Genomic DNA, 12,500 nt, shown 5'->3' on the forward strand with positions numbered 1-12,500 from the left:
CACACATATGTGTGCACACACGCACGCATTCACGCACGCATGCACACACGCACACACATACACACACACACACACACACACACACACACACACACACACACAGTCATCTCCTGGCGGGATGAGAGCGAAGTGACCCCCAGACAGAAGTGTGGCGGTGAGCCGGAGCAGAGAGGGGCCTGTCACGGCCACTGACACCCAGACGAATGGGGCCAAGGACGGGCAGACTGCTCCACCGACACCACTGCTGTCACCGCCACCGATTCTCACTCGTTTGCTTTTGCCTTTGTGTTGTGAGTAGTGCTGTGTGTGTGTGTGTGTGTGTGCGTGTGTGTGTGTGCGTGTGTGTGTGTGTGTGTGTGTGTGCGTGCGTGTGTGTATTGTTTTTTTTTTTTTAAAGATTATTTTTTGGGCTTTTTATGCCTTTAATTGGATAGGACAGTAGAGAGAATGACAGGAAGTGAGTGGGAGAGAGAGTCGGGGTGGGATCCGGAAAGGACCACGGGGCGGGAATCGAACCCGGGTCGCCGGCGTACGGTGCAGGTGCCCCAGCCAGTTGCGCCACTGCCGGGGCCGCGTGTGTGTATTGTTAAACATCATAGCATTCAGTAGCATTCAGACATCTTTTGTGATCGTTTTCTCTGCCAAGCTCTAGTTGTCCTTGCGTTGTTATATTGTGTCCGCGTGTGTCTGGGTGTGTGTCTGGGTGTGTGCCATTGTGCTTGATTGGCCTTCATGGCTGAACATGTGTGTGCTGTGTGCAGCAGCAGCAGAGCCTTGGTGGGTGCGAGAGCATCACTCATCTCTGTGTCATGTTCTGTGATGTTCTGCCACCGGCAGGTGGCCTTCTTGCTGTCTGCAGGTATTGAACTTGCACCTGTAACTGTGTGCGTGCGTGTGTGCGTGCATGCATGTGTGTCTGTTACTCAGCATGAAGTTGTCGGTAGCTATACACTGTGTGTGCGTGTGTGTGTGTGTGTGTGTGTCCAAATTCACTTTAAATACAAGAAAGGAGTATGACATTATTTTACGTATGTTTCTTGAAAATGAAAACCTTGCACTAGTGTTAGGTAGATAGAGAGAGAGCGCTAGAGAGAAAGCGAGACAGAGAGAGAAAGAAAGAAAGAGAGAGAGAGAGAGTTTTTGGGCCTCACTGTGAGGTAACTCTTTTTTGCAGCACTAGTGTTGCCACAACATCATAATCAATTGTGTGAGCTTGCCTGGTCCACGCTCGTTAAATACCTACTATTTTTAGCAGCATCTCTCTCTCTCACACACACATGCACACTTCACACACGCACACACACATACACACACACTTTCTCTCTACATCTATGTTCTCACAAGCGGTCTCTTTCTCTCAGTATCATTCGCTCTTATTGTCTCTCTCTCTGACATACTCGGACACGCACACGCACACACACATTCACACACACATAATTGTACGGCCAGACACACACATAGTCATACAAATGCGCAAACACATGCATGCATGCACGCACACAGGCACGCATGCACATACGCACACACGCACACATGCACACGCACACACGCACACACACGCACACACGCACGCACATACACGCACGCACACACACACACACACACACACACACACACACACACTCTCACACACACACACACACACACACACACACACACACACACACACACACACAGTCATCTCCTGGCAGGATGAGAGCAAATGGACCCCTAGACATAAATGTGGCGGTGAGCCGGACATACTTTCTCTCACAATGTCTCTCTCTCACTATCACTCTCTTTCTCTCTCGCTCTCTCTTTCTCTCACACTCACACACACGCACACTCGCTTTCTCACACACTCACAGACAATTACAGTCACTCTACCTGCCTTATTGTTTAGGCCTCTTGCTGTCTTACACAGTTTTTCTCTATCCCTCTCTCTCTCTTCCTCCATTAACCCCCCCTCTCTCTCTCGCTCTCTCTATACAGTACACAGTAGCTCATTTCCTTTTGTAGGGTCTGTTGCTCATCTGTGCATATGTCTCTCTCCTTCCTTCTCTTTTCACACCATCACACTGTTCTTTTGTGTCCCTATCTCTGTCTTTGTGTGTGTTTGTGCGTATATAAGTGTGTGTGTGTGTGTGTGTGTGTGTGTATTTGGTGTTTTATGTGTATCTCTGCTCTTGCTCATGCCTATGTGTGTTTGTGCATATATTAGTGTGTGTGTGTGTGTGTGTGTGTGTGTGTGTGTGTGTGTGTGTGTGTGTGTGTGTGTGTGTGTGTGTGTGTGTGTGTGTGTGTGTGTGTGTGTGTGTGTGTGTGTGTGTGTGTGTGTGTGTGTGTAGGCCCACACCAAGTTCCTCCGCCTGTCCGTTAAAACAGATGGGTGCGGCCTTCTGCCGTGCGTGTGTAGAGCTGGCACCGGGAGATGTGCCGTGCCGTGCTGCTAATGACATGCTAGCGTAGCGCGGCCGTGTAAGCCCTCGGGGGAGAAGAGTGGCACGCGGCCTGGCACTGCCAACTGTCTGTCTTGATGGCTGGCGCGGGCGCGGAGTCCGTGGCCATTGGGCGCTCTGTGTGTGTGTGTGTGTGTGCCCTCTCTGCTCACAGACCATCCTCTATGTGCCTTTAGCCTTTCTCACTCTCTCTGTGTGTTCTTCCATCTGTATGTTCTAGCTGTTGAAGCGTTGTGTTTACTCACTGCCCCTCTATCTGTCTCTTTATTTGTTTGTGACATCTACTTTATGTTCTTGCAAAATATCCCTCTCCCTTTTCCTCTCTCGTTCCCTCTCTCCGTCTCTCTTTCCCTCTCCCCCTCTCTCTGTCCCTCTCTCCTCTCTTCTCCTCCCTGAGCCCCCCCCCCCCCCCCTGTATCTGATGTAAGGTCCCAGACACAGTGAGATCCCTCGTGATCTCCATCATCTCACCTGTCATCCAGCCAAGTCACTCACCAGTCATCAGACGGAGAGAGGCGCCCGCGCGCTCTTTTTGGCCCCCGGTGGCCTCCGTAGGCGGCGGATTTGAGGGGGTGGGGGGCGTGGGAGAGTGTGGAGCATGGCGTTCTCACCCCCTCGTCTACCCCGTCAGACGCCCCCTGGGGGTGCCACGCAAATGCCCCCTGTGCCCACCTCTGTGTCGCCATCTCCTCGGCACCCTTGCCGTTGGTTTCGTCAACTCTGAGATGGGGCGCCCTCAGTATGAGGATCTCTAGTTTGAGAGGCCCTCTGGGGGCTGCGCTGTAAGACCCTGTCTGGGGGAGGCTGAAGGTGTGTGTGAGAGGAAGGGTGTGTGTCTGTGTGTGTGTGTGTGTGTGAGTGTGTGTGTGTGGATGAAAGTGTGTGCTTTTGCATGTCTGTATGTGTGTTCGCTCATGGTCTTCTTTAAGTACTGTTTGTGTGTGTGTGTGGACTGTTGGAATTAAGCGTTGGTTGGGCTGCATGGTTGGCATTTCTGTTTGTGTAGCCTTTGTGTGTGTGTTTGTATGATTGTGTGGCAGTTTGAGAAATAAGTCTCTACAGAACATTTGCTGTGTGTGTGTGTGTGTGTGTGTGTGTGTGTGTGTGTGCGCGCATATAAGGGGAAAGGGGGGCTTTGGTGAAGGGATCAGTGGTGTGTCTGCTGCCTCTCTAAGCCTCACCACTCTTTCTCCTCAAATCCATCCATCCTCTGAAGACTGCATTTCTCTCTCTCCTCCTCCCCACCCCGACTTCTTTGACTTTCCCCTGTGTCGCCGTCCTCCCATAATTCCTCCCTGAAGGACGCTTCCAATCCGTAAACCTAAAAGTTGGGTCATTTTTTTTGTGTGTGTCTTTGGTGCCTTTCTGGTCCCATGGTGATAGTCTGGCGTAATGTGGTCCTTATTCCTGAAATTGCGCTGCTTCTGGGCAAAGAGAACTATTCTGCAACAAAACTTGGTCGTTGTTCAAGGTATCTCACCACACGGTCTCTCACCATGTTGATGCACTGGCTTTGAAAGGTCTTAAATCTTGAAATGATTTTTCTCAGCAGAGGTTTCTTTTCTTTTTTAGCTTCTCATCGATTTCTATCCTGGAGTCTTACTGGTGGATAAGAAAGGTTTAAGGCTTTGTTGTTTTGCCGTATTTGTTCCATTCTACAACTTTGATCTAATCATGACATTTTTACAGGCCTGCTTCTTATGGAATGCTATCCAGTAGATGAATGTTGTGAGGACAGTCTCTCAGCTCAAGTACGCTTGGAGATATTGTAGTTGCATCTCTTGGCCAGCAGGGGTCCTCATGACTCCATGGTAGACAGACAGGGCTCTGCTGACAGGCCCCAGCTCCATAGAGGGCTGGAGCTGTAAAGCTCTGTCACTCTCCCTCTCTTCTCTCCACATGTAACCTTCAGCTCTCGAGCCTTTTAGAGCCATAACACTACTTTAATTGCTTTCCTACGTGTGTGTATTTGTGTGGGAAAGGCAGGCAGACACAGAGGCATTCTGAGAGGACGACATACACATACACATACACGTGCGTGTGCACACACACACGCACACACACACACACACACACACACACACACACACACACACACACACACATGCACACACACATACGCACACAAACACAAAGCACAAACACACATGTATTAAGCACACACACACACACACACACACCACACATGCACACATACATACACACCCGCACACACACACACACACACAAAGCACAAACACACATGTATTAAACACACACACACACACACACACACACACACACACACACACACACACACACACACACACACACACACACACACACACACACACACACACACACACACAAACTGACACACGGATACACAAACAAACTGACACACAGACACACAAACAAACAAACAAACAAACAAGCAAACACACACACACACACACGCACACACACATATTTATACTGTACATATATTTACATTCTAATGGCGAGGTTGATGTGTGTTGGGTGGGGTGAGACATGTACGTGTAAAGTTTCTCCACCTCACAATTAGACGAAGCCCTCTTTTTATTTACAGAGGCACTCATTATTACAGCCTGAACAAAAACCCTTCCGTGCGACAAAACAGCGCGTTGAAAGCTGGCGCAATTAACTCTTATCCAGATAGCGTGCAATTATCGGCGCTTAACTTCCGCTTTAAGTCCTTCACACCTTTTGTGTTCTCTCTGTCGCTTGCTCCAGCTCCTGCCCCCATTCTCCTCTCCTCTCCTCACCTCGGCGCACGTTTGCAGCGGAAGAGAGAAAGAGAGAGAGAGAGAAAAGGCGGCCCGTTAAGTATGCAGAGAGAAGTTCACGGCCCTGCCGCCGCAGCGGAGGGAACAGACGGGTCTAAATTGGCCCGCTAGCGAAATTCCCCTGGAAAGCGCGCTCCTGTGTGCGAACGCCCGGTAATTAGGGTTAGCTGTTCTCGCCGTTGTTAACATCGCGGCTTAATTTGAGAAGACGGTCCTCTCCGTGACCCTCTCTCCCTTTCTTTCTTTCTTTCTTTCTCTCTCTCTCTCTCTTTCTTTTTTTGCTCATGCTCTTCCTTTCCCATGGCTTCTCTCAGTCCTTTTTGCGCTGTCTTTCCTTTCTTTCTTCCTTTATTCATTCTCTCTCTCTCTCTCTCTCTCTCTCTGCTTATCCTACATGCTATTTTTGGATGAAATGGACCGGAAATAGCAAGTGCACGGGAAAGTCAAGGTCACCGTCTTAATGAACAGGCAAATTGTTTGATACCGCCAAGACGTTGAACTCTTTCCTCCGCGTCCCTCCCCGCAATAGGACATGGCAGCCCGCCATTCAGCCAGCGAGCGGGAGTGGTATTCAGGTCGAGCTCTTTTGCGACAGAACTAATGTTGTTATTCTGTATTCAGCGCGCCGATAATGGTCTTATTGATATGAATTATACACCGTCGGGATGGGGTCCATTTTTAAGCGTCGCAGTCGCTCTAATGCTAATTCCACGCTATTGAACATATGGCAATTTTGAGTTATGATTTTCCCCCTTTTTTATTCTGGTGAGGTGGTGTCCCATTACTTTCCATCCATATTCAGATTAGCGCTGCAGTAGCAGCTGAAATGTGATGGGGCCCCTGCTAGCACCGGTAGTCAGCTTTAACCTCCGCATCCATTTGCAGCCATTAGAGTGGACCCACAGGAGCCGAGTGTAACACAATCTAACATAACCTGACCTCACCGGTCAGTAGCAGTAGTGTGCTCAACTTTGTGTGTGTGTGTGTGTGTGTGTGTGTGTGCCTGCCTTGGTCACTGAGTGTGACTGGTTGTGATTGAACTGAGTCCAGTGTGTTATTGTTCTATTTCTTTGAAACAGCACTTGGAAGTGTATCAGGATGTGTGTGGGTGTGTTTATTTTCTTCCCTGTGTGAGTGTAGGTATGATTCGTATGTATACACGTGTATGTATGTATGTATGCATGTATGTATGTATGTATGTATGCACGTGTATGTATGTATGTATGCATGTATGTATGTATTTATGTCTGTCTGTATCTCCAGTGCCTCCATATCAGGCGAGCTCTTGTGTTAGTGAATCCCCGCTCCACTGGTACACATTCCATCAGTGAGGAAGCAGGTGGTCGAGCGCTGGGAGAAGCACACATTATCATTTCAAATCCACAGAGAACGCACACACATGCCATCTCTTTTGCTTGTGAATTCATTTAGCATGGGATATATGTATCCTGCAGCGTTCCTGCGGTGTGTGTGTGTGTGCAGTGTTAAGGATCAGTAGATTCGTGTGTGGATATGTTCTGGGGGTGTGTAGTGGTTTTAAAGCCCCCCAATGTGCTGGGCCTCGGGGGGAGAGTATTTTCACGTTCCTCTGTCTCTCGTAGGCACTCTCTCATTCTGACATGTCAGTCACTCACTCAGTGACTGCTTAAAACAGCTCCATCTCTGTGGGTTGTCTTTTGGGGTCAAGTACTCCAAAACTATGAAAGAAAGAGTGCTCCAAAACAAGCTGTCCATATGGAGTAAGAGATTGAAGATTGAAGGAGGAGGGTCAAAGAAACTGAGTTGGCTTACTCAGCACACATATCACCAATTATATATCAGGATGCCATCATCAACTACTGAAATGAGAGTGTGTTTTTGATCCTTGATTGCTCTCTCTCTCTCTCTCTCTCTCTCTCTCTCTCTCTCTCTCTCTCTCTCTCTCTCTCTCTCTCAGGAGATGTACTCTAAAGGGCTGATCCCGGTGTCGTCGATGCAGCAGGTGCGGGCGCTGGGAGATAACCGGCTGGAGGTGGTCACGAGTCTGCGCACCTTCGTGTTCCGCGCCGAGCGAGAGGGTAGGAGCCTTCTCTCGCTCTCTGCTCATCCTCCTCCTCTTCTTCTCCTCCTCCTCTCTGGTGCTCCTCTGCACTCTCTCCTTGCTCTCAGACTCTCCCTCTGTCCTCCCTCTCTCTATCGCTCTGTCTCCTCTCTCATCAATACAGTCGCCTCTACTCTGCCTCTCTCTCAGTCTTCCTCTTCTCTATTCCTCTCTCTTCCTCCTTCATTTTTTGTCTTTCTTTCTGTCTTTTTTCTTTCTTTCTTTCTTTCCATACCTTCTCTCCTCTCTCTTTTCCCTCACTGTTCTCACGGACTCTCTCTCTCTCTCTCTCTTTCCACTCTTTCAATGTATCCCTCTTCAGTCTCCATGTCTTTGCATCTGTTCTGTTCTTCCTCTCCCTCTCTCCTCCTCTCCCTCTCTCCTCCTCTCCCTCTCTCCTCCTCTCCCTCTCTCTTCCTCTCCCTCTCTCCTCCTCTCCCTCTCTCCTCCTCTCCCTCTCTCCTCCTCTCCCTCTCTCCTCCTCTCCCTCTCTCCTCCTCTCCCTCGGTCATTAAGGCGTGATCCCCGCTGGCCCCTCCTGTGCTCTGCTAGCCCTCACTGCTGTGCCCTTGGCCTCCATTTTGTGCCTCCCCACCCCAGCCTGGGAGAGTGATCCATTGTGGCTCTTTGACTCCCAGTTTCATGTGTGTGTCCAGAGCCGTGTGCCTCCACCATGGCACTGCCAGCCCGGGGCTCCTTGGCTCCCTGTTTCTCTTGTGCCAGTCTGAAGGTTGCACAGTCTTCCATGATGTTATTTCTGCTCGTGTGAGAAGCCATGTTGTGTGGCGCTGAGGTTCGCTTAGTTCGGCAAAGAGTGTGTGTGTGTGCTTGTGTGCGTGTGTGCGTGTGTGCGTGTGTGCGTGTGTGCGTGTGTGTCTGTGTGCGTGTACGTGTGCTGTGCGTGTGCGTGTGCGTGTGCGTGTGTGTGTGCATGTGTGTGTGTGTGCACAGGAGGCTTTTAGGCTGTGGGACAACGGCTTTTGGTGCTGCACCATCCAGCCCTGGACAGCTGTGTGCAGTCTGTCCCTAGGTGCTGCTGTGTTTAGCTGGCTGGCATTGTGCCCTTTCTCTCTCTCTCTCCCTCTCCCTCTCTCTTTCCCTCCCTCCCTCCCTCTCTCTCACTCACTCCCCCTCTCAGGTAGTTATCAAACAGAATGCAGGAAGAGTTGCGCGGTGTAAACATCTGCCTCAATTAGATAGGTCTCCTTCTCACCCCTTAACGAGCACTGGAGAGTCAACCCCCCCCCCCCCCCCAGCCCCCCACCTCCTCACACACACACACACACACACACACACACACACACACACAACCACACAACCACGCACACACGCGCGCGCACACTCACACACACGCAACCACACAACCACACACACACATATACAGACACACACACACACACACACACACACACACACACACACAGACACACAGACATTGGCACACTTGCACACACACATGCACACACACACACACACACACACACACACACACACACACACACACACACATCCTCTTTGATGTAGGCCAGCAGGTCAAACGGCATATTCCTCTGAATCCAGGACAGAATCCCCCATAAGCCCTCTCATAATAGGCGTGATGAAAGGGGTACATGCAAAACAAGCAAGATGCTGTCGCACAAATCTCAATAGTACAGGATTACTGCTGCAGTGAAGCATAATGTAGCTTATTCATAAATGAACAGAGGGAAATAAAAATAGCATTTAAAAGAATTATGAGGCGAATAACAAGTGAATGCATTTTGAAGCAGTAACACTAATGCCTTGTAAGAAATACACAATATCTAAAAAATAGCATCTGGGAATGGGGCTATTGTTTGGTCCTTCAGTACTGATGTTTAACATGATGTAAGTCAGCGTTTTGTTGACTGTTTGCTGTTTCATACTTTTAGCTTTCAAAAATCGAAACATGGCTCCCGGTCACACACACACTCTCATTCTCTTGCGCGTGCACACACACACACACACACACACACACACACACACACACACACACACACACACACACACACACACACATACAGTACACCCACACCCACACACTACCTCTTGTATTCCTTCCTGAAAGAAATTGATCTATTTTCCTGTCTTATTCACATGCATATGCACTCACTCACTCATACTCATTCACTCACTCACTCACTCACCCCCCCCCCCCCCTCTCTCTCTCTCTCTCTCTCTCTCTCTCTCTTCTTTCCCCCAATCTATTGCTTGCTCTGGTCCTCTGGCGGAGCTGGTGTTAGTGCCAGCCCTGCCTCTCCCACTCTGCTGTGATGAGTGGCTCCTGCTCGCCCTGCTCACAGCCACAAACAGCAGGCTGCAGATAAGCACAACCACTGCTACTCGTTTGTGGCCATGAGGTCTTCTCTCTCTGTCTGTGTGTGTGTGTGTGTGTGTGTGTGTGTGTGTGTGTGTGTGTGTGTGTGTGTGTGTGTGTGTGTGTGTGTGTGTGTGTGTGTGTGTGTGTGTGTGTGTGTGTTGCCTGTCTATACTCTACTTTATTTTGGCAAGACTGCCTGCAGCCTCTCTGAGCTCAAGGAGGGCGGAGATAAGAGAGAGGGGAGAATAACAGGTTGATGTTGGTCAACACACACACACACACACACACACACACACACACATACACGCACACACTGTAGACTCTAGACTGAGCACAAATCACGTACCCACACAGATAGACAGACACACACACACACACACACACACACACACACACACACACACACACACACATCAAATTCCAATATTTTTTCATGGGTTTATATTTGTGGGCATTGCTACTGTATGTCTTTACAAACAGGTTGGTTTCATAAACAGTTGAATGATTGTTTTGTTTGTTTGTCTTTTTTTTCATTCCATATTACTATGAGGTAAAAAGATACATTTAAGTCATTTGAAAGGATTTCTTTTAGCGTGGGCAGTGGAATTGAGACCAAAAAACACTCTCTGAAGAATGACATCTTCTCCCCCGGTGGTTTTGCTACACTTTTTCCTCTGCTTTTGTTGCTAAGGCAGGCGATGACTGTGGCATATATAGACAGGGTCTGTCTGACGTCCATTATCTTCAATACATCGATCAACCTTTTGCAGCTCCTCAAAAAGTGCTGCCTATCGACTGTTGGTGTAAAGCCAGATGGCAGCGAAGTTTTGCTTTGCAGATACAGTGTAGGGAATGAGAGAGAAAGATAGGTGGCTGAAGAAAGAAGAAGAAAGAGAGAGAGAGAGAGAGCAAGAGAGAGAGAGGGAGGGAGGGAGAGAGAGAGAGGAGGAGGAAGAATTTGTCTGGACAGCTCATGCATTCTTAAACAGCTTTATACCAGAGTGAAAGAGCCATCAATCTCTGGCCAAACATAAGAGAGACTAAGAGTGTTTCAGAGAGAGAGAGGGAGAGAGAAAGAGAGAAAGACGGAGAGAGAGAGATAGAGAGAGGGGATATTGTGAATAATTTAGAGGCACACGAGTTTGTGTTCTCACACAGGCGTCTGCTGTGCTTTTGACCAATCTGCAGGTGTTGTTACCCCCTAGGTACCTGTGTGTGTGTGTGTGTGTGTGAGGGGGGGGGGGGTCCATACCTGTGTCTGAGTTAGGGGTGTCACGATTCTCCAAATTCTCGATTAGATTTCATTTTCGATTTTAAAGCCATGATTCGATTCGATTTTCGATCTTTTTTTATTAATGCATTCCTTGTGTCATTATTATTATTATTATATTCATTTTTATTTTTTGCCCTCTCAGGGGGCTTTTATTTTGAAAGCAATTTTTATTTTGAAACCGTTCCATCCGTGAGGTTGTAAACAAAAAAAAAACGTCAAACATAGACATGTGAACATAGTGAAATGAAGCAACACAGAATGATACTTTGAATGTTTGTGCACACTCTGAAGACACTCTGAAGAGACCCAAGGTTAGTGTTAATGGAATAAGTACTTATCAATGTGCATTTTAAGCCTTAAAGTCATTTTGAACGTAGGCTAACTAAATCGTTTTTTTACTTGCTAAGTTGAGAAGGCTAAATTAGTGTTAGGCTAACTGACGTGAATGAACGCAAAAATGCTTCCACACGCGTGATTTCAGAGTAACAAGAGGTTGATGTGCATTTTTTAACTGGCTGCAGCCTAAAATTAGAGGAGTGTTGATGCTGCACGTGTGTGGTTTTGCGTTTTGGACATATATGCTGGATGTCACGTTGGGGGTGTGGCTGCATCGTCGATTCTACTTTTCAGTTCGAAGATCGAGATTGAGATGTAATTTCGATCGATTTCGATTTAAAATCGAGATCGTGACACGCTTAGTCTGAGTCCATACCTTTACTTAACAAGCATCCTTCTATTCTATAAAACTTGTATAATTTGAACATATTTATTTATATTTTTATATTAATTTATTAATGTATTAATTTATATATATATATATATATATATATATATATATATATATATACAGTATATATATATACATCATCTCAAACCCTAACTATAGAATTGAAAAGGTAAGGAAATAAGATAATAAATATGGGGGCATAATATTATTTCAAATAAAAGTATACTAGTGGAAATGACGCCTATATGAAATGACGCATATATGAAATATCAGGGCGGTGCAACCGCACTCACAGAATGTTTATTTTGAATTGAAGAGGGAGAAGAGTAAACAGGATCTTGCCTCATCAAGAGAACCCAAGAAGATGCCTGTATAATTTGAAATTAGTAGCAAAAGTCAGGTGGCGCAACCGCATCTTCAGATGGTGCAACCAGGTAAAATACTAATTTATTCACATTTTTAATGTAAAGCTGGATGTTGGAAAACCAAAATACCCGCCCTCTACAATCAAGTATTCATAAGTTACTTGTAATACCAAGGTCAACTACAAAATGATAAAGTGTTAAGCACTGTAGACACCCTCAGGTATATTTACCAAATGTGGGCATTTTTTAGAAGCTCGTGCCACCTGACATTTTTTGGGTGGTAAAATTGAAAATACAGTCTAAAAATATATTATCGCCCCTGTAAAACAAGACTTACAAAAAAAAATTCAAAAATTCTGTCCTTTTTTAAAAAATATTATTTTGAAGAAAAATCAAAAGCCTGATTTGCCAGTGACCCTTGTATTTATGTGTGTACATACAGTACATGACTGCATGTGTTTGACATATAGCAGCCTGATGCACCATGGAAACA

General features: G+C 47.1%; 1 protein-coding gene across 1 annotated transcript in view; it reads left to right on the top strand.

The window, feature by feature from the left end:
- arap2 (ArfGAP with RhoGAP domain, ankyrin repeat and PH domain 2) overlaps positions 1 to 12,500 on the top strand; it is a gene marked incomplete in the record, with an annotated part of 141,066 nt that overhangs the window by 14,886 nt on the left and 113,680 nt on the right. Inside the window, 1 exon segment of the mRNA XM_062515960.1 lies at positions 7,161 to 7,281. Coding sequence (XP_062371944.1) covers positions 7,161 to 7,281 — 121 coding nt within the window.

The sequence above is a fragment of the Sardina pilchardus genome, chromosome 16, assembly GCF_963854185.1.
Source record: "Sardina pilchardus chromosome 16, fSarPil1.1, whole genome shotgun sequence".
NCBI lineage: Eukaryota > Metazoa > Chordata > Actinopteri > Clupeiformes > Clupeidae > Sardina > Sardina pilchardus.